The sequence below is a fragment of the Rhinopithecus bieti genome, unplaced genomic scaffold, assembly GCF_001698545.2.
Source record: "Rhinopithecus bieti isolate Rb0 unplaced genomic scaffold, ASM169854v2 scaffold_2554, whole genome shotgun sequence".
Lineage (NCBI taxonomy): Eukaryota > Metazoa > Chordata > Mammalia > Primates > Cercopithecidae > Rhinopithecus > Rhinopithecus bieti.
The window spans coordinates 3,441,895-3,469,562 of record NW_016804196.1 but is presented as its reverse complement, the minus strand read 5'-3'; the positions used below and the strand labels follow the sequence as shown (position 1 = coordinate 3,469,562).

At 38.9% G+C, this 27,668-nt stretch overlaps 1 protein-coding gene across 1 annotated transcript in view; it reads right to left on the bottom strand.

The window, feature by feature from the left end:
- The window catches only part of PHLPP1 (PH domain and leucine rich repeat protein phosphatase 1), a 271,957-nt gene that overhangs the window by 27,536 nt on the left and 216,753 nt on the right, over nucleotides 1–27,668 (bottom strand). Inside the window, exons 11-12 of the mRNA XM_017867150.1 lie at nucleotides 14,860–15,060; nucleotides 11,226–11,388 (exon numbers count right to left, since the gene is read on the bottom strand). Coding sequence (XP_017722639.1) covers nucleotides 11,226–11,388; nucleotides 14,860–15,060 — 364 coding nt within the window. The remainder of the gene's footprint in view (nucleotides 1–11,225; nucleotides 11,389–14,859; nucleotides 15,061–27,668) is intronic.

The following is a 27,668-nucleotide window of genomic DNA, read 5'->3' as shown; positions in this document are numbered from 1 at the left end:
AATAAAAAATTATATTGCCATTATAAATAATCATATTTTATTATGAGAGCATTATAACCACATTATCCATAAAAAGCTGAGCAAAAAGGAAAGCTCAGAAAACACATCCTTAAATCTACCACCCTAACACAACCAGGGTTAGCATTGTTTTTTTTGTTTTGTTTTTTAGCATTCTGTTTTTTTTTCTTATAGCCTTATTCATATATAACTTTTAAAAGTCTTAAAAATCTCAAACGTAGGTGCAATTTCATTACATTTCACTTACTCTCCTATTGCTCTACTGCAACCATTTTCCCCACCTTTATTCCCATCTGCTATGGTCTGAATGTTTGTTCCCCAAATTTTCATCATATGCTGAAACTTAATCCCCAATGTGACAGTATTAAGAAGTGGGGCCTTTGGGAGCAGATTAGGTCATAAGGGCTTTGCCCTCATGAATGGGATTGGTGGCCTCATAAAACAGACCCAATGAGCTTGTTCACTCTTTCCACCAGACAAGCACACATGGAAGGAACTACCTATGAGAAATGGGGCCTCATCAGACCAAATCTGCTGGCACTCTCATCTTGGACTTCCCAGCCTCTAGAACTGTGAGCAAGATATTTCTGTTGTTAATAAATTATCCAGTCTAAGGCATGTTGTTATAGCAGCCTGAATGCCCTAACATACTACCACCTTTCATAGCCCCATACTACTTCTAGTAGATGTACATTAATTTACTTAACCTCAATATTAATATTAGAGAAAACGGTCATCTCTTTTTTTGCTTTGTTTTGGTTTTTTTTTTTCTTTTTCAATTATAAATAATGGTTACATCAACAGTTAACCAGAGTTTAAAGAAAAACTGACACCCGATAATACTGGTTAATAATGGGACATGCTACCAACATAGTCAGTACACATCAGCAAAGCAGGACAACAAATGGGGATATATACAATCTACTGAACACTGATGGGACAGGAAATAAAGAGCTAATAAGTGTGAGTAATTTAGGGTGCAAGTAGTTGACAGAAACAAATTTGGGGTCAGAAAATGCCTTTGGTCAATGATTAAAGACACTCTGCAGCAATACTGATTTTTACGAAATTGGTAAAAATTTGTTCTACAGATATAAAATAGCTCATTCTCTAAATTATCAAATTATGAAATGAGTTCAGTAGGGTAACTAATTACTTATGAAGATAATGCTGGAGGCTGTAACACAGACCTTCTTAGAGATGATGTTCATTCCTGTGCCTCCCCTCTGCCCAGGACTGTCTGCTCTCCAAGGCTCCGTGACAGTCTTTGATTCACAGTCTCTGATTCACTGCAGCCAGTTCTCTTCCATCGAGCTCCACTACCCTGGACTGACCTGAGTCCCATTTTCCCTGGAAGGCTCCGGCTGCACCGGAAATTTGCTTTTGGTCTTGCTTCCCTCGATGCACTCCTCCTATGTTGTCAGGATGGTTTCTCAGTGTGGTTTACTCCACCTGCTCACACTCCAGCTTCAGTCTGTCAGCCTGCTCCCAGGTGTCCTTCAATTCGACACCAAACTCCTCAGAATGTCCAACAAGGCATCCCCAACTTTGCACACTGGCTTCCTCACACTCCATGTTCCACCCATGCCAGAGTGTCTGCACCTCGTGCACGTGACATGCTTTCATCTGTCTGTGACTTTACACATGCTTCTCTCTGTGCTTGGAACCCTTTTCTTCATGCTTTTCTTGCTTTTTATCTGGTGCAATATGCCTGATTCCTTTTAAGACTCAACTCAATGCCAACTCTACTACACCCTGTTTCAATTAGGTGTCCCTTGTTATAATTATCTGCTTACTTATTTCTTCCATGAGACTATGACCTCCTAGAGAGCAGGGATTGCTGCTGTTTCTCCCCGGATATCCCAAGCGCAGTGCACTGGAAAGTGTAGATGCTCAATAAATGGTTTCATTAAAAGGATGAACAAATGAACAAATGATTGCCTGGCACGTAACAATTATTTTGTCAATGAATTTATGGAGGACTCTTGTAAGGTGCTTCAGTAATTAAATCTGCTAGGATGGGAACTGAGATACCAGTGCTTAGGTTAAGTTCAGCATAGAATAAATAGCATTGTAATGCAATTTTAATACATTTTAAATATCATTGTTTATTTCTACATAAGAATGCAACCATTTTTTTTAACAGCAGATAAGCAAAAACACCCTTTTATACTTCTGCACACAGGAAGGAGGTTTGTTCACAGAAATTATAGAAAGTTGAAAAAAAAATTACAGGCTGTTAGTATCTGGTGCTGCCCTCCCGGTGTTAACACAGTGAGCAACACACTTAGAAGCACTCTGTCATGTTGTTTTAATAGTCCTCAATATAGGCTGACTGCTGAGGTACTCCACAAACACTTGTTGGTCGAATCATTATAATGGTTATCACTAAGCAAATAGAAAATATTTGAGTGAAACTGGAGAAAAAAAATGACACTATATTGTTAATATATGTGCCTCTATGGTTAGTGTACTACAACTTTCTTAAAAATGTATTAAATAGAATGTTAAATCTGGCTAAAACACAACTAAAAGAAAATTATCTTTCCCTCTTTCAGGCCCACTCTAGAATATAGCTAACAAATATTACTTTGTTATAATCAAACTTCTGGTAAGAATACCCAAAAAATTATGCAACCCTCAGAAAAAGTGAGATAACTCATAGCTGAGAAGGAATTCTTGATTTAGAGGAAAATCATTACAAACACATTTAGATAAGAGCATAAAAACGTCATTATATCTTAAAGAAAAAGAAATTCAATTTGATGTACAGTTTAAGTGTAACTATCACAAAAGCTGCATGGGGCCTATCTTTATTATGTTTTCCTCAGAACATTACCACAGAAACAGGCATATCAATGTTCATAGCAATGTATTATATATCATCTGCCAAATAGCTGCCTGTACTGCCTTGAAATGGCAACTTAACCTACTGGCTCCTAGATTCTGTAACACCCTACTTTCTTCCTTCCTGCAGACTATCCCCAGTCCACCACCTCCACCGTGCTCCCCAATGACACAGTCAGTTCCAAAAATGAGGATCCCAATCACAGTCTGGATTTCCTTGCCTTTGCAAGGTAAAAGCTGCTGGTGTATAACATATTTCCCTGCTGACTTCATAAGAAGTAAATAAATGCAAGTATTCATTTAAAAGAACATGTATTAAGGATCTACAAATCGGCAGGCAATAAGCCAACATCAGGGACATACGGAGATGGCAGATACAGTCCCTGCCCTTGAGGAACTCCCAGGATAGTGGGGGAAATAAACAATACACCTTTAGCTGGTATGATCAATCAGGTCATAGCAGCAGAGGGACAGATAACAAGACCCCACAGAGGCCTTTCCAGAGAAGATTTCTGTGCAGAATCAAAGTTAATCAGGCATGTGAGAACAGGTGGACATCTAGGGAGAGCTAATAGCAGGTACAGCAGGAAGGAGATAAGAATAACACTTGTGTGGCATATCAGGAAACTCACTATGAGAGGTTGCTGAGGCTGGAGACTGTTGGGCCCCAGAGCAGAAGATAAGGCTGGACAGGCAGAGGGATCAGACAATGAACTGTGGATCCTATAGATTGTGTCTCATACAGAGGCAGTCTACACTGCCTCCCTTTCTTATGATGCTATAGGAAGCAGAACATTTCAGCTTAATAGTAAAATAAATATACACATATATGTACTATTTCTTAATATACAACTTTTAGTCAAATTCTCTTAAACTACTATACATTCCCGGTGTTATAAAAGGCTAAGTGATCCCTAACGTGGGATGTTCATACAACTAAGTAAGTTTATTAACTGAATGAGTTGGTCTGAACTCACTTTTTACCCCAAACACAGACCTGAGAGTCAAAGTGCAGTACTATTTTTCTACATAAAATTGTATTTATGGCTGTGTGCAGTGGCTCACGTCTGTAATCCTAGTACTTTGGGAGACTGTCGCGGAACGACTGCTTGAGGCCACAAGTTCGAGATCCACCTGGGTAACATAGCAAGACCATTTCTATATAAATTTTCAGAAATCAGCCAGGCTCCTGTTCACCTGGAGTCTCAGCTACTCACGAAGCTGAGGTGGGAGCTTCCTGTGAGCCAAGAAGTTGAGGCTGCAGTGAGTTATGATTGCACCACTGCACTCCAGCATGGGCAACAGAGCAAGACCCTATTTTTTTTTTTAAAAATCATATTTATATATAATTACTGAGAAATGTGCATTAATGTTTAAACTTCCTCACCTTATAGGGAGCTGCAAAGAAAGACCTTTAATCTCGTATAAAGTATTCCTTTTAAATTCACATACAGTGTCTCTATGATTTTCTCAACTGCATTTTAGATTTGGGAAGCCTTGAAGAAACCTTGGGAAAAGATTTCTTAAAATTGGTAAGCATTTGAGGTGATAAAAATGACAAGCAGGGTAACAATCCTTAGTATTCTGTTTGCTCAAATACAGAATTTCCTCAAACACTAAAACTAAGTTATCTGCAAATTTTGACTTTAAGAAAGTGTATCCTGTATAAACTGAGCAATTTCTTTACATCATCACTTCTTTTTTTTTCCTCAAAGAGATTAAGGTCTTGCCATGTTGCTCAGGCTGGTCTTGAACTCCTGGCCTCAAGCAGTCCTCCAACCTCAGCCACCCAAAGTGTTGGCATTACAGGTATGAGCCACCGTGCCTGGCCCATCATCACTTCTTCAAATTGATTATGTGTGCCCTTGGGGGTACTTAATGGTATATTACAAAGTTACAGGATGCCTGGCACATGCATCTGGGGGCTTCAGTTTTACTCAGATTGAGGAGGGAAAGAGCCATTATTTTTACATTAAAACAAAGAGAAATGATAAAAGCAGAAGGTAAAATGAGCACGAATTTTAGACTGAAAAGATACTTGAAAAGAAATTGACAGGTGACTCCAGGCGTCTCCCAGATTTCTGGGTGTGTGAGTGTACTTCCCTTTGCCCTCCGGGATCTGAAGAGCACCACAGTAACCACCTCACAGACCACTTCTTCTGAGGACTCTGAGTCATGGTGCTCCTTTCTCCAAAAGCCTCTCTAAAAAGATGCCTTCTAAAATGCATGAGCTCATGAAGGACTAATTGTTCATCTGTATAGATACGTAACTTATTCTGTAAAATGTATGCAATATTTTGTTAGAATGGGCATGGCTCTGAATTTAGAAAGATCTGCTGAAACCAGAGTTAAAAACGAACACACACAAAACTAGTCTGGGTTAACTCATTACACCAATTTTGAAAGAGAGAATATGCAGTGTTAACTTCCTGCTAGTCTGTTCCTGGTGAGGCTGGGTGCAGAGTGGCTTCAATGGCCACTTTCCAGTAGACACTGCTTGCTTCCTCTTTCCGTAGCCCTTGTATCGAGCCTTGTCCCAAACAGGAATGGACATTAGACTCCGCAACGGTTGGAACATTTCCTAAGTAACTATTACTTAACTTGATTTCAGCACAATAATAATGACTGCTCCTGGTTTCAGGTTTCTGGATAAGCATTATGCCAAGCTGATGTTTTTACGTCTGTTAGGTCAACGACGCCACCCAACTGAAGTCTAAACTTGGTTCCTGACCTGTCTTCATATCCATTTCCTACTTCCCTAAGAATCAACCCACTTTCCTTCATCCATTCTGACCCAGTCATTTCCCCTTGTTCTTTGTGTCTTTGTGACTAAGCTGATATTCTCTATTTCATTTGACTTTAGAGACAAGAACAACAAACAGGGCTTGCTGCCAGGCAAGCCAAGTCTGGCTACATGGTGACTATGGGATTGTGGTTTTCTCTGTAGCTGCTTGAGAGCTGATCTATATTAAGTTTATTTTTTAAACTTCCTATAGCCATCGTCCTCAAGAGCATAGCATATTAAAACTTCATACTCTCTTTCCCAGTTAGGGTAACACAGATTTTAGATATGAATTCACTCAACTTAGCCAAGCAGTTTATTACTGCATGAAACAAACATGAAAATAATCTTCTAAAGATAATGAAAACATCTAAAAAGATGCATTCTTAGAATCAATAAGCCACAGGAACATGGAAATTTGACAAAGAATTTGCTGATATGATGTTTAAATCCCAAATTATAAACTTCATTCACCGCATGTATCAACACTCATTTCACCTGCTTAAAATACACTTCAAAAAAGGGTTAGAACACCTGGCTCCAGCCTGGGTGACAGAGACCCTATGTCAAAAAAAGCGGGGCAAGGGTTTAGAATAGGTCACTATTTTAGAAGTTACTCAACTAATAGCTTGGTTTTTTTGCAAAATTATTGTATTACTAATGTGACTGCTATGCAGTTCAGTGGAAGGAGAAACAAGTGCCATATCCATGGCCACCTCTGCTTCTGAGGTTCCTCAGCCATGAGTAGCCCTAGCATAGACTTAGGTCCAGGTCCAGCCAAACCAAGTCTGGCATCTGTGTGACTCAGCTCTTGTTTCCCTTACTAGATGATCGAGAGCTAATCTGTATCCAGAGGGAGGTCTGTTTTAGAACCAAAAGAGAACACAATCTACTCCAAGCAAAACTGGACTGGTGGTAGGAGAGGAGTCTGGAAGATCAATGCAAAAGGGCTGAACAAAGGTGAGGACACTCGGGCTCACTGGAAAATTCTGAAAACACATTTTATTTTTCCTACTAATAACTTACAAAACCGCCCTATCTAAATACAAAACACCTGTTGATCACTTTACAGATCTCATTAGATATATCAAAATGAAAAAAATGCCAGTGTTCCATTTTATCCAAGATTAGATGGTGCAAATAGTTTGTTTAAGGTGTACATGAATAAGGGCCTAATTATTCAGGTGTTTTAAAAACACATTTTAGCATACATCTCAGTATGGAGATTTGTTTGCTCTTTTAAACAGTAATTGTTTTTAAAACTTTGGTCACAAAGCTATGAATAATCACTTTCTTTTAATGTCTGAAAAGATAACAATGTTTGGTGAAACTAGCTAGTTAAATACACCATGATCTTACCTCTTCTGAAATGCTATCTGCTAAGTTTTTAAAATTGCAAGGATCTTAATACCTTTATGATATGTTTTACAAGTAACATCTACTGCACTTTATTTTCAAGAAACTGTGAGAATGTAATGTAGGGTTATTAACTCAATAATAAAATTTTAATACAGGTTGGAATATCTCATCGTAGAAATGAGATTACTTCATTTATATTAAAAATATGCTTTAAGGCACAGTTTGCAATGAAGACTTTCATAGGTATATTTATCATTTAAGATACAACACAACTTTTACAAGAAATTTTCTTTTAGATATTCAAATATACATAACTATTTACATTGCAACTTAAAATATTCTCATATGAACATAAAAATATCAATTCGGAGTTCTGAAATAATATAACTACTATCTTTTTCAAGAATACTATCTGTCCAGGGCTGAAACATGCATATGTTTGTACATAAAGGATACTTGATGTTGCTCAGCTCCCCCAAAAAACCCCAACAAAACTTGTATCTACTGGTAATGGAAGAGCTCAATCTGAAAGAGTGGATATTGTTAACATAAGAAAAATGCTAAGGTGTAATAGCTGGGGGGAAAATCAATCAAAGAGCAAAAAATGGAAACCATTTAAAAATATGGGAAGTAAAATTGAAAAGGAGTTGTAAAGCAGGGTACAGAGAGAAGACAACAGGGGGAGGAATTCAACAGCAACAAAGGTACTGATTCTGTAATCCAGGAATCCAAGCAAGAGTCTAGGAGAGGATTAGTTTTCATATAGCAAAATTTGTATTTTGCAAAATCTAGTTAAAATCTAAAAACATTTAAATTTCTTTCTTTTTTTTTTTTTTTTTTTTTGAGATGAAGTCTCACTCTGTCACCCAGGCTGGAGTGCACTGGTGTGATCTTGGCTCACTGTAGCCTCCCACGCTCAGGTTCAAGTGATTCTCCTGCCTCAGCCTCCCGAGTAGCTGGGACTACAAGAACGTGCCACCACACCCGGCTAATTTTTGTATTTTTAGTAGAGACGGTGTTTCACCATGTTGGCCAGGCTGGTATTGAAAGCCTGACCTCAGGTGATCCGCCTGCCTCGGTCTCCCGAAGTGCTGGGATTATTGGCGCAAGCTGCCATGCTTGGCCTAAATTTCTATTTGTATTTTATTTATTTATTTTTTTGAGACGGAGTTTTGCTCTTGTTGCCCAGGCCGGAGTGCAGTGGTGCAATCTCGGCTCATTGCAACCTCTGCCTCCTGGGTTCAAGTGATTCTCCTGCCTCAGCTTCCTGGGTAGCTGGGATTACAGGTGTCCAGCTTATTTTTGTATCTTTAGTAGAGATGGGGTTTCACCATGTTGGCCAGGCTGGTCTCGAACTCCTGACCTCGTGATCCACCTGCCTCGGCCTCGCAAAGCGCTGGGATTATAGGTGTAAGCCACCAAGCCCGGCCTCTATTTATATTTTAAACCAGTAAACAAACAAAAAACCCCAGAACAAGAATCTAAATCTACATTTAAGAGTTTATAACATTAAAAGACATGTACAGACACTAAGACGAGCAAATAGGAGGTTTAATCTTGAGACTCTCACTTTCTCTTGTGCTGGAATTTTACCTGCACCACACATAGAGACCAGTTTAACCACCCCCGGTAAAAGATGGCACCACACAGCCATTATGTCAAGTAATGGGCAGCTGAGGAACCCCTGGAAGGTCTAGCTGACAACATCTTTCCTGTGCTGAAGGCAAATAAACAATTTGCCTAAGTAATAAATTTCTTCAATTTTTGTTGAGCTTCAGCCAAAATAGTTGCTCTATATAATCAACATTACAGATGAACCACATTGAGGGCATGAGTTGATTAATAATGGCTAGCATTTAGGGAGTTCTTCCTATGTGACACTCCTATTTCAAATGCTTTACATGTATTATTTCATTTCATCTTCACAACAATACTATAAAGAAAGTACCAATTCTCTTCTTTATTTAACATATGAGGAAAGAGAGCAGTGAATTTTCAGCTGGGATCCAACTGGAGGTCTATCTCCCTTCAGAGCACTGCTTTTCCTCAATGTGAAAGTTACTATACAGAAAGTAAAAATTCTGGACATTTTTTTTGTTGTTGTTTGTTTTTTGAGATGGAGTCTCGCTCTGTTGCCCAGGCTGGAGCGCAGTGGTGCGATCTCGGCTCACTGGAAGCTCTGCCTCCCGGGTTCATGCCATTTTCCTGCCTCAGTCTCCTGAGTAGCTGGGACTACAGGTGCGAGTCACCAAACCCGGGTAATTTTTTATATTTTTAGTAGAAACAGGTTTTCACCGTGTTAGCCAGGATGGTCTCAATCTCCTGACCTTGTGATTCGCCCGCCTCGGCCTCCCAAAGTGCTGGGATTACTGGTGTGAGCCAGCGCGCTGGGCCAAATTCTGGAAATTTATAACAAACATCTTAAAATGCCACTGTGATATATGAGATAGTGTTCTTAAAGCCCAAGGTAAAACATTTCATGGCTTAAAGCACACATACACATGCATGCACACACACACACACACACACACACACACATACACACACAATGGCTTGTACACATCTCAACCATATAAATGTGTAAAACCTGTTGGGATAAAAAGTTATGCAAGCCGGCAGGGCGTGGTGGCTCACGCTTGTGATCCTAGAACTTTGGGAGGTTGAGGCGGTTGGATCATCTGAGGTCAGGAGTTCAAGACCAGCCTGGCCAACATGGTGAAACTCTGTCTCTACAAAAAAATACAAAAATTAGCTGGGCATGGTGGCAGGCGCCTGTAATCCCAGCTACTCGGAAGGCTGTGGCGAGAGAATCGCTTGAACCCGGAAAACAGAGGTTGCAGTGAGCCAATATTGCACCATTGCACTCCAGCCTAGGCAACAAGGGTGAAATCCCATCTCAAAAAAAAGAAAAAAAAAAAAAGTTATGCAAGCCATTTAAAATGTCTTCAAATGTCTATTCGCTTTCTTAATCTGAAACACAAGGTTTATATCAGCAAGTGCCTGGAAAGTGAAGAATGGCTAAATTGGACTACTCTTGTTCCCTGTTAGGAGATTAGAATATGCTCCAAGTCTGTAACCACCAAATTATTTTTCATTAAGCATAAAATCGATAACTAGAAATGCTAAGATACAAATGAAAAACTACATTGTATATAAAGAACTTTTACTTTTGTACCATTTCCCTGCCAAAAAAGAAACAAAATAGGAACGCATGGTTGTTACATGGCTTTCATTCTAGTGAACTGGTTTCATCCCATAAGTCTACCTCAACTCAGCAGTCAGGACTTGCAGACTGCCTCTGCTACCAATCTGCTGTCTTAATTTACATAGATCTCTTCACTTTTCAGCACCTCAGTGTCCTTACCTATCAAATGACAATAATATCTGATCTGCCAATTTCATTCAGTTGAAATCAATGTTTGGTGACAGCAATGATGCTCTGTCTATATAGGGAATTACCACTAGTGGGCTACTATGGTGGGGTGTGCTATTTAACTAGGTGAGTTGGTGGGGAGGGATGTGTAGTGGTACTGTTAACTTTTTCAAACTGCAGTTATACCAGCCTCATCCTTTGAGCCTCATAACCACCCTGGAAATGAGTGCAACAACTATCAACAGATAAAGAAGTACAGGGTGGCTATGTGGGTAGCCTCATGTCATACTGTAAGTTAGGGACTGAGCCTAGAAATCCAATTGTCTCAAAACGTGCTCCAGTGTTTTGCTTTGTTTTTTTCTTTTTTTTTTGAGACGGAGTCTCGCTCTGTCACCCAGGCGGGAGTGCAGTGGCTGGATCTCAGCTCACTGCAAGCTCTACCTCCTGGGTTTACGCCATTCTCCTGCCTCAGCCTCCCGAGTAGCTGGGACTACAGGCGCCTGCCACCTCGCCCGGCTAGTTTTTTGTGTTTTTTTAGTAGAGACGGGGTTTCACCGTGTTAGCCAGGATGGTCTCGATCTCCTGACCTCGTGATCCACCCGTCTCGGCCTCCCAAAGTGCTGGGATTACAGGCTTGAGCCACCGCGCCCGGCCAACTGCTTTGTTTTTTTAACCCTGCTAACTCAACAGTGTAGCCCATTGGTTAGAAAGGAGGAAGTAAGGGCTAATGGGGGCCTCCATTCTGAATAAATCCAACAAAGATGCAAATGTCCTGAGTTGATGAATTAGCAAGTCAACTCTCTTTGCCGACCTGAAAGCCAGAGTTTATGAAATGAAACCATATACCTTGATCTCTGGGAGCTGCATAACTTCGGGAAAGACCTCGATGCAGTTGGAGTGAGCAATCACAGTGTGCACGCGCCTGCAATTCATGATCGTTGTTGGGATGGCTTTCAGCTTATTCCCACTGAGATCAATTTCTTCAAGTTCCTCCAGTTTCGCCATTTTACTAAAAAAAGAGAAAGTAAAGCAATTTAAAAGAAAATAGTATATGATGAGAATCAAAGGATGAATTAAATTGCTATGACTTTAAGGATTCATTTGTAACAGTCATTTTTACAAACAAGACCATTTTTTCACTATCATTTTGGAGTACTGAAATATTTTAACACCTCCTTTCCCACTACAGAACAAAAACTATTCAACTCTTCAAACTGTCAACAAGAAGGAAAATGGGTGCCCTTTTCCTCCTAAAAGTCTGTGTGGAAATTAAGTTACCCTGGCAATAATCACGTTACTGTATAGCTTGGTCTGAACACTAATGAAAACACTATTGAAATGGGTCAAAAGCCAGCATTAATCCAATATAACTCCTTTAAAAGAGCTCAGAGAGTATGACTTCTTTGTAGTGGCACTGAAAACTCAAGGTGGAGGTAGAGAACAGGTCTATAGTTCATATTAAGATAAGCTTTTTCTTCAGCCTCCACTCCCCCAATTCCTCTGACATCACTGATGAATACAAAGTGGTGGTAAGGAGCAAGGAGTGTGTTAAAAGCTCATTTGGATCACCTCTTCGACTTCTGGCAGAGCGCAAATTCACACCAGGGCCAAAAGACATTTCTCTCAACTGTTGCTAAACATCTACCAAGAAGGAATCTCTCCAACCTTAATATGCTCTAATGTAATTAATTTAATAGTTCCATTTAAGAATGTCTTTTATTGTTCAATCTTCCTTATCTATGATCTTCATCAATAATTACAATAACTAAAGAAAAATTCCAGAATCAGGGTTTCTTGCATTCTTTATAAATTTGAAATAAAAAACAACACCTCCACCTCTGCAATCACTGTAATAGTATCTGGCACTTTGTTGACCCTCTTTCCACTCCAAGAAGCACAGGATTCCCCATTAGTGTCACTCAGACTCATAAGCTGAGTAATAGTTTACATTTTTTGGTATCATTTCTACCTGTTATAGTTTCATTTGTCACAATACACTTTTAAACAATTTAACAAAAAAAACTGTATTATTTTTCTGTCATATTTCAAATATAAAGATTATCTTGTTTATCTTGAAAATAAATATATGCCTAAGATACAGTAAAACTAAGTTTTATCTTATGAAGTCAGACTTTTAATATCATATACTTCCAGTGTGGCATCAGAATATACTACAAACAATATGTACACAGACTACGAAGTAATCCATCTATGATAGCCTGAATTTCTAAGAATATTATTTAAATATGCTGTCATCATATTTTGAAAGAAATATAGTGATATAGTTTGGATTATTTGTCCCCTCCAAATCTCATGTTGAAATGTGATTCCCAGGCCGGGTGCGGTGGCTCACTCCTGTAATCCCAGCACTTTGGGAGGCCGAGGCGGGTGGATCACGAGGTCAGGAGATCGAGACTATCCTGGCTAACATGGTGAAACCCCGTCTCTACTAAAAAATACAAAAAACTAGCCGGGCGAGGTGGCGGGCACCTGTAGTCCCAGCTACTCGGGAGGCTGAGGCAGGAGAACAGCGTGAACTCAGGAGGCGGAGCTTGCAGTGAGCCGAGATTGCGCCACTGCACTCCAGCCTAGGCGACAGAGCAAGACTCTGTCTCAAAAAAAAAAAAAAAAAAAAAAAAGAAATGTGATTCCCAATGTTAGAGGTGGGGCCCAGTAGGGGGTGTTCAGGTCATGGGAGCAGATACCACATGAATGGTTTGATGCCCTTCCCATGGTAATAAATGAATTCACATGCTGTGCATTCACATAAGACCCTGGCATCTCCTTTGCCCCCTCTCTCCCCATGTGACACAATGGCTCCCCTTCACCTTCTGCCATGATTTCAAGCTTCCTGAAGACTCACCAGAAGCAGATGCCAGTCCTGTGCCTTGAAACTAATGGGTAATGGTGCACGAAAAAGGATTAAAAGCACAGAAAACAGGCCCCAGAAGAAAAAGTTAAAGAATTTTCCAACTCGCAACATAAAAAGAAGGTGGCAAAAGATGTGAAGACAAAATGACTAGATGGTGGTCATGTTCTTTAATTCAGCAACCATTTAAGTGTGGGCCTTGTGTGAAATGTGAGGCTGAGGGAGACAGCAAGGTCACAGACCCAGCTCTTAAGGTGCTCTGGTTTGCAGGGGAGCTACTGAGCCACATCACAACCACAGGGAGACAGAATTCATTCCTAGATGGATTTTTTACAAGGTGTGTTAAAAGTTTCTCTGCACTTAGGGTGGGTGACTACACCTGGCATGGGTCACTGGGGGTATATCCTCAGAATTAGAGCTGATGATCCTTTCCTCTGCAGGGTTTAGACATTCATCATCTGAAAGAAGACAATGAGGCCTTTCAGATAGGTTGCTGTTATGTGATTATCATGTTTTTTTCCAAAAATATCATTTCCCCATTCCATAGTGAAGTAAAAGTAGATGGAAGTCAGCATAAAATATTTTAATCATTAATGTCAAACAAGGAGGAAAGTAAGTATTTCATTACGTCAAAAACGGAGCAATACTTTAAGTTAACACATACATGGGTCTTCCTTCTTAGCAAGGGCTTGAATAGAGTGGTAGCCCTGAAGGCAGCAGAGGGAGGCTATGATAGTGTTTTGGTCTGGCCCCAGTGCTGAGTTACAGTTACCAAGCAGAATACCAGAAGGGTTAGTGTTTGCTTCTTAGATGTGTGGGTGTGTGTTCCAAGCCCTAACTTGTTAGATGGATAAAAGCCAATGAAATGGAAACAGGGTAAATCCTCATGGCAGGCTCAGCGCGTAGATTCACTCAAAGCTAGATATAATGTCACCGCTCCCCAAAAATTAGAAATTGAAGTAAAAACAAATTAAAAATGGACTCTTTTGAGCCATAATTTGCAATGTTACAGTTTCTATGGTAGTAGAGTCTACCACTGCTCTGTACATCATAAGTATGAATATAAAAGTTGGTAGATAATGAAGGATTTTCAGGTTCCTGGTTTACATTCTAATTCCCACATACTCTATTAGGTTAATGTTTTTGGAAACTTTATTATTTACTTTATTTTTTAATAGATAGGGTGTCACTATGCTGCCCAGGCTAGTCTCGAATTCTTGAGCTCAAGTGACCCTCCCACCTCAGCCTCCCGAGTAGCTGGGACTACAGGCACGCACCGCCACACCTGGCTCTAGGATAATGGTTTTTTAAAAAATTATTCTGACTGGTTAAAAAGAAGTAAAAGAAAAAACATACCTGCTAAACAACACATTTTATTTCAAAATCTTAAGAACATTCTTGTGATTAAGTCTTTGGACACATATGAGGAAAACCAGTCTACTTCTCTTCAGGGAAATGTCATCACAGCTTACATAAAGGAAACTGTGAATGGAGCAGGAACAAGGAAACAAACTTGATATCACCTGGGAAATAAATATTTCAGCTTTCATCTTTCTATGAATACACTTTGAGAAATGCAATTCAGAACACAGCTTTACGATTCTCCTTTACCTTGCTGGAAAACTCTGAAGTCGGTTATAGGCCATGTGAAGGATCTTCAAATGGGGGTGTCCCGTTAACAAGGGCACACATTTATCTGTGAGGCTGTTATTTGTCAAATACAACTCTTGTAAGATACTGTTTGTCTCTTCAGAAAGCGTGGCTGGAGGAAGGCTTTCCAGTTTGTTCGCAGATGCGTTCAGGAATCTCAGGCTACAATGACAGAATGTAACAAAACGCCATTGAAAAGTCACAAAACCCCTCAAGAAACCTAGAAGCTTTGATACCAGGCATATTAGAAGCTGGGATTAGAAACATGAATTGAAAAGACAAGCCCTGGCTTCAACAAGTTCAATTAGCAAGTATTTGTATCTGTGATCCATTAACTATGATGAACACAATAGCTATCTATATGTATTAAATACAGAGATACAACCAAGTTTTATGGAAGCACAAAGTTAAGAGGAAGGCAATTATTTCTATAGTTGGCGGGCAGTGGAAGAGAAAGTGATATGGTAAAGTTAATATTCTGACTTAAGGAAGAGAAAAACAATTTCCTATTTTGTAATCAAAAGTTCTTGCTAAAGCAGGAGGATGCCAGGAGTTTGAGACCAGCCTGGGCAACAAAGTAAGATCCTGCCTCTATAACAATTAGGTGAATAAATAAATAATAAATGGTTCTTATAGTAGTAAAACAGGTATTAGATCACAATACAACTAAATCACATAGTGACTTGAGTCCTCTTCAGTATAAGGTCCAATGCACATTTGACTGACTTTCACAAGTGCAGGAGATAATTTGCTCTGTCTTGAAACAACATAATACGATGTAGCAATGAGAATAAAGAACTAAAACAGTATGTATCAACAGGATGAATCTCACAAATACATAATGACCAAAAGAAGCCAGATAAAAGAAGAGACCCACTATATGATCCCATAACTACATAAAGTTCAAAGTTAGGCAAAATTACTCTGTAGTAACAGAAGTCAGGATGGCAGTAACTCTTAGGTAGGGAGGGAAAGGAGGCAGTATCCAGGAGATTGCATGTAACGTTTCAAATATCATAATGTTCTTAGGAAGGGAGGGAAAGGAGACAGTATCCAGGAGAGGGGGGTGTAACGTTTCAAATATTGTAATGTTCTTAGGAAGGGAGGGAAAGGAGGCAGTATCCAGGAGAGGGCGTGTAACGTTTCAAATATTGTAATGTTCTTAGGAAGGGAGGGAAAGGAGGCAGTATCCAGGAGAGGGCGTGTAACTTTCGAATATTGTAATGTTCTGTTTCTTAGTCCAGGTGCTGGTTACACAAGTGTGTTCACTTTGAGACGATGCATCAAGTGCTACATTTATGATCTGGCCACTTTTCTGTATTTATATTGTACTTAAATTTCACAATAAAACAAACAATATACGTGCTGCCACAGTTTCCAGATGCTAGAGTGAAAAGTGGATAAAACATAAAGAATGGTTTTATAACTAAGATAACTAAAATTGTCAAAAACAATAAATAAAAAATCTTTCACGGTGATTGTGCAATGTAGTTAAACGCACAATGCAAAGCTGGGGAATGGCAACAAATCCTTGCTGTGATCAGGTTCCAAATCACTCCAAAGGGATGGACTGTGTCACACTCAGGAGTCAGAGATGACCCTCCTGATTCATGACGAATGTCCAACTGTGCAGCTGCAGCAGGTGGGAAAGAGACAGTGCTCAGTACATAGGACTTGCCTACAAGAGTTAGAAGGGTCAAATCTCCCATGCCTCTCCCTGGCCCCCAGATCAACCCTGTTGATGAGCCACACTATTCCCTCACTTCAATCACTTTGGTTTGAAACTTTCACCATTCAATTCAGGACTATTCTGCCATCTGTTAAAAAAAGAAGAAGAAGAAAATCATCCTTAAAAATAATACAAAATACCAGGCACAGTTATTTTCAATCTTGGATATGAAAAAAAAAAAAAAAAGGCTATTAGGAGTCCTCACCAGGACTGTCACTCCAAGCTCTCAGTCTACTAATTTAAAACTCTTCAATCTCATACAACCCCTTCAACACACAAACACCAACTCCATTACTTATCTGAGGAAAAGCAGCTTCCCCAAAATAGAACATTTTCCATTAAAGAAACACGTATTCCGTTGACATTAAAAAAAAAAAAAGGAAGTTAGAGAAGGGCTGTCCAGACCATAAATAGTCATGGGAAATTATAGCCGTGTGTGCTACAGAGAAGGAAATAAAGGTCACTCTTGCAGTTTCTGAAATGGTTTTGAACTAGGAAGGAAACAAGTTTCAGCACCACAGTTGTTTACCATTGCTGTTTAGAGTATTTTTATAAGTCTGTTTCTTTAGATCCCATTTAGATCACCTAATTTCCTGTTAAGAATTTCTTTAGTGTAGCATTAGAATAAATTACAATGTAAGAAACAAATTTTATTGCCCTAAAATATCATGGACTAGTGTTGGCTGGGAAACTATATAAAATAATTTCATTAAAATAGAATTCTCAGCTGGGCGCAGTGGCTCACACCTGTAATCCCAGCACTTTGGGCAGCTGAGGTGGGTGGATCACCTGAGGTCAGGAGTTCGAGACCAGCCTGGCCAACATGGTGAAACCCCTACTCTCTACTAAAAACACAAATATTAGCTGGGTCTGGTGGCAGGTACCTGTAATCCCAGCTACTCAGGAGGGTGAGGCAGGAGAATCACTTGAACCCAAGAGGCAGAGGTTATAGTGAGCCAAGACTGCGCATTGCACTCTAGCCTGAGCAACAAGAGCAAAACTCTGGCTCAAACAAAAAAAAAGAAAAAGAAAAAAGACAAAAATAGAATTCTCTAGGAAATATGTAGTTACACACACACATATATACACACACACGAGACAGATAAAGTGAATTCATGTTTGCATATTTTTCAGGCCAGAAAAGAGGGAATGTTTTAAAACAGACAAGTGAATGCTCATCTAGAAAGCTGCCAAGCAACGTAAAAAACCCCTCATGGCATCTGAATAAAGAGAAGAAAGTGATTTCCTCAAAGATTTATCCTCTCATCTTTTTGAAATTTGTCTGTAATTAAGGAACTATATACCTTTTATGCAAAATTAAGGGGGAAACTGCCAGCATCATCCACCTCCAAGAAATGAAACTAGTTAGCTGAAACCACATGAAGTGGTTCCAAAGGACATCATCTGAACTGCATAAAGTCTGACTTCATCACCTTGTTGGTTAATAGCCAAAGGACAAACAACTGGACAAAAAATATTTTTTATTATCATAGTATCAGGAAAATTAAATTCAATACCCATTCACTTAAGCCATTCTTCCTAAAACCTCACAACATTTCAGCAGGAGACAACTTAAATTGCTTTTTTTGAGATGGAGTCTCGCTCGCCTAGGCAGGAGTGCAGCGACGAGATCGTGGCTCACTGCAAGCTCTGCCTTCTGGGTTCACACCATTCTCCTGCCTCAGCCTTCCGAGTAGCTGGGACTACAGGCCCCCGCCCACCATGCCCGGCTAATTTTCTGTATTTTTAGTAGAGACGGGGTTTCACCGTGTTAGCCAGGATGGTCATAGGTCCTTTTTTTCTAAAAGAGCTGGAGGGTCAAGCTGGGCACCTGCATGTAATGTGAAGACCATGTGTGCACAGCATTTCAAACTCAATTCTTACAACAAGTTAGTAAATAGCACAGTACTCAAGAACTTCTCTCAGCATAAAGTTCAAAAGCTGCAGAGAAAAGACATACAGATATGGCTCCTGCCCTAAAGTGTTTGGAAAGTCACCCGCAACAGCAGTGAGACAAATCCATTTCCTGCTTCTTGAGCAATTGCTCTGCTCTCCTTGGCATATTCTGTCCATTTGACTCATCTATATTTTTTTGTTTTGTTTGCTTTTTAGTAATTTCCAACACATCCTTAAATTTTACAGTCAAATTCTCTCTTTGAAACAGGGCACAGGATTTGGTACCATAACGGATTTACCTATTTGTAGACACACCAGGTATCATTAAATGATTTTTCTGGAAATCTGTAATGGGACTTATACACTATTAAAAATCCATATGGTCACAACTGTCTAACCCCAGCAAAACTCTTACTTTCAAGCAACCCTCTGATTTCTGTCTCCAAAGCATTCCAGAAGTGTAAACATTCTAAGTTTCTTATTATTGCTTGTTTTTACAACAAAGTACTTTTGACAGTTTCATCTAACTTCACAAGGCTGACACTTCACGTTGTATTTCATTATCAGGCCTCCTCAGTCTCCTCCAATCAGTCTTATTATCTTAAATGACCTTGATGTTTTTGAAGTATACTCGACAAATATTTTGTAAAATGTCTCTCAATTAGGTTTCATGTTTCATCCTCATTAGAGTAAGGTCATGCATTTTTGGCAAAAATATCACAAAGGTTGTGCCCTTCTCAGGGCGTCACATCAGGATGTATGTGACGCCAATGTCTTATTATTGGAGACATTAACTTTGATTACTTGGTTAAGGTGGTGTCTGCCAAGCATCTCCACTGCAAAGTTGTAATTTTTTCTTTTGTAATTAAACGTGCAGAGAGATCATTTGAGACTATGAAACTCTTCTGTTTCTCATACTTTTGCCCATTAATTTAGCATTTGTGCTTGCGACAATCATTTCTGTGTTGTTTGCCAAATGATTTTTCTATTTTCATGATTCCCTCTACTTACAGTTTGTTAAATGGAATTATCCTACAAGAGCTTTCCCAATTTATTCACCCAATTACTTGTTTTACTTCAGTATGGTCATATATTTATTTATTTTATTCTGCTGGATAGAATTCATTACTATCATTGCGTACTTTTTGCTCACATTACGTGGCCACCGGGAGCTCCTTTAAGTTGCCTCATGCATCCTTTGACATGCTCCCATCATTTTGTGAGCATTTCTTTACTTTTGGGCTCATCTTGTGTTCAGCCTGCTCTAGCCCTACACTCAATCCTGTTTCCAAGGACACCTTATTCCTTTTGTTGAAGAATGATACTTAAAAAGCAGTCTTTTTATTTTATTTTATTTTTTTGTGAGATGGAGTCTCGCTCTGTTGCCCAAGCTACAGTACAATGGCCTGATCTCGGCTCATTGCAACCTGGGTTCAAGTGATTCTCCTGTCTCATCCTCCCAAGTAGCTGAGATTACAGGCATGCACCACCAGCCCGGCTAATTTTTGTATTTTTAGTGGAGATGGGGTTTTGCCATGTTGGCCAGGCTGGTTTCAAACTCCTGACCTCAGGTGATCTGCCCACCTCAGCCTCCGAAAGTGCTGGGATTACAGGCAGGAGCCATGGAGTAACCAAGGTCTTGATGTTAGATATACTTCCTGGTACTGGGGTGTCACTACTTCTAGGCCTTCTCAGCAGAAAGAACTAAAACATACATGTTTAGCTGTCTGGTAAGGTTTGTCTCTCCCTTGTATTAACAGTTCCACTTTTTCAGTGTTTTCCTGGCTATTCTTATATGATTCTTTTAACCATATGAATAGTAGAATCAATTTGTCTAACGTGATTATAAAAGCATTTTGGTATTTACATGACGATTGTGTTAAATTTGCAAAGTAATCTACAAAAAACTGATATCCTAATAGTATTAAGTCATCCTATCCAAGAACAAGGAATATTGTTCCATTTGTTCAAATCTGCAAATTCCAGAAGTGTTTTTAACGTTTTATTCATATAGTTTTTGCACATTTCTTGTTTATTCCTAAGTATTTAATCTTCTTTGATGCTATTTTAAATGGGATTTTCACTACCAATACAATATGTCTTCCAATGGTTGTGTTTGTGTATACAAAGGCTTTTGATTTCTGCATATTAACTTTATATCCTGCTACTTTATTGAAATGTTTTGTTGTCTGAATTCATTTATCAGTGATTCTCTAGGGTTTTCCAAGTATACTATCATGTTAACTGCAATAGAGATAGTTTATCTCTTCTTTACCAATGCTCATGCCTCTAATTGATCTTTTCTTGTCTAATTACCTGGCTAATATATCTAATGTAACATTGAATAAGAGTGAAAATCATGGGCATTCTTGTCCTGTTACTGATCTTAGCAGAAATACCACTGGGGTCTCCCCATTAAGAAATTGGCTTTAGGACTAAGTGTGTGTGTACATAATGTTAAGGAAGTAGCCCTCCATACCTGAGGTACTATTGTCCTTATTTTTTTATTAACAGCTTTATTGAGATATAATTCATAATCCACGAATAGTCTACATTTCATCCTTCCACCAGAATGAACGAATACTTTAGCAAAGTTTTTTCTCCAGGATGATAACAATTTAGAAAGTTAAATAGCTCCTGAACCTCACCTCTGCCTTTCAAACCGTTGCAAAAAATTTTAAAGGGCTGAGGCCTCACAGGGTCTCAACGTTCACTTGATGATATGATAACTATTCCTCAAGCTTCTTCTTTACAGCAATTTGATAATAAATACTATAAAAAGAGGTTTAATGTGCCAACAGCGTTCATGCTTCACCATAAACATTTTCACTATGCAATCCCTTCTAATTAGAGAAAAGCAGTAACATATCACCATTTTCGTTTCATTGTAAGTACTCTGTAGATTAATTACAGACTTTCCTCCTCCTCCTCCTCCTTCCTCCTCCTCCCTCCTCCTCCTCCTCCCTCCCCCTCTTCTTCTTCTTCTTCTTCTTTCTTTTTTTTGACAGAGTCTTGCCTCTGTTGCCCCAGGCCTGGAGTGCAGTGCATTTGGCTACAGCCCAACTCCGCCTACTGGGTTCAAGCAAATTTAGCCTCCGAGTACTGGGATTACAGGCATGCACCAACCATGCCCACTAATTTTTGTTATTTAGTAGAGAGAGGTTCCACCCGTTGGCCAGCTGCCGCGAACTCCGACTTCAAGTGATCCACCGCTTGGCCTCCAAGAGGCTGAGTACAGTGGAGCACTGCACCCTGTCACTATTTTCTATCTCATTTGGATTTTCCATCATCCAAAATATGGTTGTTTTTTCATTTTGGGGTGAGTTAAGTTCAAGTACATGTATACTTTATTTTAGATTCAGAAGGTACATGTGCAGGTTTGTTAAATGGGTAAATTGTATAACGCTGGCATTTAGGCATCACCCAAATATTTGGATACCACCAAATAGTACCCAATAGATAGTTTTTCAAACCTTATATCCCATACCCCTTTCAGAGTCCTCAGTGTCTTCTGTGTCTGGCTTTATGGCCATGTGTATACACTGTTTAGCTCCCATGTACTAAGAAAGAATGTGTAGTATTTTTCTGTTTCTGCATTAATTCACTGAGGATAACAGTCTCCAGCTGCATCCATGTTGCTGCAAAGGACATAATTTTGTTCTTTTTTATGGCTGTGTAGTATTCCATGGTATATATGTGCCATATTTTCTTTATCCAACTCACCACCGAGGGGTACATAGGTTGATTCCATGACTTTGCTATTGTGAATAGTGTTGCAATAAACATATGAGTGCAGGGAAGGTGTCTTTTTGATAAATGATTTCTTTTCCTTTGGGTACATATTCAGTAGTGGGATTGCTGGGTGGAATGGTATTTCTATTTTTAGTTCTTTGAGAAATCTTCATACTGTTTTCCATAGGGGTTGAACTAATTTATATTCCTACCAACAATGTATGAGTGTTCTCTTTTCTCCATATCCTTGATGACATGTGTTATATTTTGACTTAATAGTCATTCTGACTGGTGTGAGATGGTATCTCATTGTGGCTGTAACTTGCATTTCTCTGATGATTAGTGATGTTGAGCATTTTTTCATATTTGCTGGCAGCCAGAAGTGTCTATTCATGTCCTTTGCTCACTTTTTAATGGGGTTGTTTCTTGAGTTTCTTATAGATATTTGTCCTTTGTCAGTTGCATAGTTTGCAAATATTTTCCCCCATTCTGTAGATTGTCTGTTCACTCTGTTGTTTCTTTTGCTGTGCAGAAGCTCTTTAGTTTAATTAAGTCCCATTTGCCAATATTTGTTTTTGTTGCATTTGCCTTCGAGGTCTTAGTCATAAATTCTTTGCCCAGGCCAATGTCCAGAGGAGTTTTTCTTCTATGATTTGCATCCTTTGAGGTATTATATTTAAGTTTTTAATCCATCTTAATTTTTGTATAAGGTGGGAGGTAGGGGTCCAGTTTCATTCTTCTGTATATGGCTAGCCAGTTTTCTCAGCACTATTTATTGAATAGGGTGTCCTTTCCTCATTGTTTATTTTTGTTGACTTTGTCAAAAGATCTGTTAGTTGTAGGTGTATGGCTTTATTCCCAGGTTCTCTATTTTGTTCCTTTGATCTATGTGTCTGTTTTTGTAACAGTTCGATGCTGTTTTCATTACCTACAACGTTTGCAGTATATTACCTTGAAGTCAGGTAACGTGATGCCAAAGACTTTGTTCTTTTTGCTTAGGATTGTTTTGGCTATTTGGTTCTTTTGTGTTTCCACATGAATTTTATAACTTTTTTTCTAATTTCATGAAAAATGACACAGGTAATTTGATAGGAATTACATTGAATCTGTAGATTGTTTGGGCAGTATAGCCATTTAAATGATACTGATTCTTCCAATCCACGAGCATGGGATGTTTTTCTACTTGTTTGTGTCATCTCTGATTTCTTTCATCAGTGTCTCATAGTTCTCCTTCTAGAGATCTTTCACCTCCTCAGATAAATGTATTCCTCGGTATTTTATTTTTTTTTGCTATTGTAAATGGGATTGTATTCTTGATTTGGTTCGCAGCTTGAATGTTACTGGTATATAGGAATGCTACTGATTTCAGATGCTGATTCTGAATCCTGAAATTTTACTGAAGTTGTTTATCAAGTCTGAGAGTCTTTTGGAGGAACTTTTAGGGTTTTCTAGGCATAGAATCATATCATCGACAAACAGATAACTTGATTTCCTCTTTTCCTATTTGGATGACCTTTATTCTTTCTCTTGCTTGACTGCTCTGGCTACGACTTTTAGTACTATGTTGAATAGGAGTGGTGAGAGTAGGCATACTTGTCTTCTTTCGTGTTAGGGGGAACACTTTCAACTTTTGCCCTTCAGTATGATGTTGGCTATTGGTTTGTCATAGATGGCTCTTATTATTTAGAGGTATATTCTGTTGATGCCTAGTTTGTTGAGAGTTTTTATCATGTTGAGATACTGAATTTTAATCAAAGACTTTTTTCCACATCTATTGAGATGATACAGTTTTTGTTTTTAATTCTATTTATGTGGCGAATCACATATATGGATTTGTGTATATTGAACCATCCTTGCATCCCAGGAATAAAGCTCTCTTGAGCATGATGAATTATCTTTTTGATATGCTGCTAAATTCAGTTGGCTAGTTATTTGATAAAGATTTTTGTGTCTATGTTCAGAGATACTGGCTTGTTATTTTCCTTTTTCGTTGTATTCTTGCCAGATTTTGGTATCAGGATGATACTGGTTTCACAGAATGAATTAGGGAGGAATCCTGCCTCCTCAATTTTTTGGAATAGTTTCAGTAAGATTGGTACCAGCTCTTCTTTGTTATGTCTGGTAGAATTTGGATGTGAATTCACCTGCTCCAGAGCTTTTTTTTTGTTGGTAGATTTTTACTATTGACTCAATTTTGTAACTCATTATTAGCCTGTTCAGGATTTCAATTTCTTCCTGGTTCAACCTTGGGAAGCTGTGTGTTTCCAGGGATTTATCCATTTCCTCTAGATTTTCTACTGTGTGTGCATACAGATATTTGCAGTAATCTCTGAGGATCTTTTCTATTTTTGTGCTATCAGCTGTAATCTCATCTCCGTCATTTTTAATTTGTGCTTATTTGGATATTCTTTTTTTTCTTTTTCTTTTTTTTTTATGGAGTCTCACTCTGTTGCTCAGGCTGGAGTGCAGTGGCACTGCAACCTCCGCCTTCCAGGTTCAAGCAGTTCTCCTGCCTCAGTCTCCCTAGTAGCTGGGATTACAGGCATGTGCCACCACACCCAGATGATTTTCTATTTTTAGTAGAGACAGGGTTTCACCATATTGGCCAGGCTAGTCTTGAACTCCTGACCTTGTGATCCGCCCGCCTCAGCCTCCCAAAGTGCTGGGATTACAGGTATGAGCCACTGCACCCAGCCCTTTTTTTCTTAATCTAGCAAGTAGTCTATAAATCTTGTTTATCCTTTCAAAGAACCAACTTTTTGTTTCACTGACCTTTATTTTTTGGTCTCATTCTCCTCTGATCTTGGTTATTTTTCTTCTGCTAGCTCTGGGTTTAGTGTGTTTTGTTTTTTCTGTTCCTTTAGGTCCAACAATTAGTTGTTAACTTGAGATTTTTCTGTTTTCTTGATGTAGGCAGTTAGTGGTATCAACATTCCCTTTGCTGTATCCCAGAAGTTTTGGTATATTGTGTCTCTATTTTCATTTGTTTTAAAGAATTCTTTTTTTATTTCTGCCTCAATTTTGTGTTTATTCCAAAGTCAATCAGAGGACCAAGCTGTTTAGATTCCATGTATTTGTGTTTTTTTGTTTTTTTGAGATGGAGTCTCGCTCCGTCGCCCAGGGTGGAGTGCAGTGGCGTGATCTCGGCTTACTGCAACCTCTGCCTCCCAGGTTCAAGCAATTCTCCTGCCTCAGCCTCCCAAGTAGCTGGGACTACAGGCATGTGTCACCATGCCCAGCTAATTATTTTATTTTATTTTTATTTTAGTAGAGATGGGAGTTTCACTATGTTAGTCAGGATGGTTTTGATCTCCTGACCTCATGAGCCTCCTGCCTCGACCTTCCAAAGTGTTGGGATTATAGGCATGAGCCACCGCACCCAGCCCTATTTGTGTGGTTTTGAGAGTGTCTCTTGGTATTAATTTCTAGTTTTATTCCACTGTGGTCTGAGAAGACACTTGACAGGATTTCAATTTTTTGAATTTGTTGAGGCTTGCTTTATGATTGAGCATGTAGTCAATCTTTGAGAATGTTCTATGCACAGATAAGAAGAATGTATATTCTGTGATTGTTGGGTGGAGTATTCTGTAGACATCTATTAGGTCTGTTTGGTCAAATGTCAAATTTAAGTCCAGAATTAGTATTCTGCCTTGATAGTCTGTTTAAGGAGACACTGAAATCCCCTACTATTATTTTATCGCTATCTCTTTTCTTAGGTCTAGTATTCATTTTATAAATCTGGATGCTCTGATGTTGGGTGACTATGCACATAGGATAATTAAATCTTCTAGTTGAACTGAACCCTTTATTATATAATGTAATTTGTTTTTTACTGTTGTTGGTTTCAAGTCTGTTTTATCTGATACAAGAATAGCACCTCCTACTCTTTTTTGTTTTCTATTTGCATGATCTCTCTTCTTCCTTTTACTTTGAGCTTATAGATGTCATTACATGTGAGATGGGTCTCTTGAAGGCAATAGAAGGTTGGGTTCAAGCACATGTCCTGATATATCTGAGTCTCAACTCTGTCATAATTATTTCATATTCATATTTGTCATGTTTCCCTCTCTATAGGATATATATCTTCTTTAATACATTAATTTTTCTGGTATTTAAGGAAGTTTGTATTTTTGTTCTATGGTTATCTTTGTACTTATATCATATTAAATGACCTTATGCTCTTGGATTTTTGTTTAATCATTTCTTATCTGGCTTGCCAGTTTTTGTCAGTATTCTGTAAGTCACCCCTATTGCCTAGATGGCAATCAATAAGCTCCTTCTATTTTACTCTTTCTCCTTTTTCTCTCTTTCCATTTCCTGTTTTTTTCTTTTTTTTGAGATTTTTAAAAAATTATTATTATACTTTAAGTTCTAGGGTACATGTGCGTGCAGGTTTGTTACATATGTATACATGTGCCATGTTGGTGTGCTGCACCCATTAACTCATCATTTACATTAGGTATGTCTCCTAATGCTATCCCTCCCCCCTACTCCCTCCCCACAACAGGACCTGGTGTGTGATCCTCCCATTCCAGTGTCCAAGTGATCTCACTGTTCAATTCCTACCTATGAGTGAGAACATGTGGTACTTGGTTTTCTGTTCTTGTGATAGTTTGCTGAGAATGATGGTTTCCAGCTGCATCCGTGTCCTTTGTAGGATTTACAAAGAATGATTTGGGGTGGAGAGTTCTGTAGATGTCTACTAGGTCCACTTGGTGCAGAGTTGAGTTCAATTCCTGGATATCCTTGTTAACTTTCTGTCTTGTTGATCTGTCTAATGTTGACATTAGGGTGTTAAAGTCTCCCATTATTATTGTATGGGAGTCTAAGTCTCTTTGTAAGTCTCTAAGGACTTGCTTTATGAATCTGGGTGCTCCTGTATTGGGTGCATATATATTTAGGATAGTTAGCTCTTCCTGATGAATTGATCCCTTTACCATTATGTAATGGCCTTTTTTGTCTCTTTTGATGTTTGATGGTTTAAAGTCTGTTTTATCACAGACTAGGATTTCAACCCCTGCTTTTTTTGTGTGTTCCATTTGCTTGGTAGATCTTCCTCCATCCCTTTATTTTGGCCTAGATGTGTGGTCTCTGCATGGAGATGGGTCCCTGAACACACAAACTGATGGGTCTTGACTCTTTATCCAATTTGCCAGTCTGTGTCTTTTAATTGGACCATTTAGGCCATTTACATTTAATGTTAATATTGTTATGTGTGAACTTGATCTTGTCATTACGATATTAGCTGGTTATAGTTGGCTCGCTAGTTGGTGCAGTTCTTCCTAGCATCAATGGACTTTACAGTTTGACATGTTTTTGCCAATGGTTGGTAACCTGTTGTCCTTTCCATGTTCAGTGCTATCCTTCAGGATCTCTTGTAGGGCAGGCCCTGGTGGTAACAAATCTCTAAGCA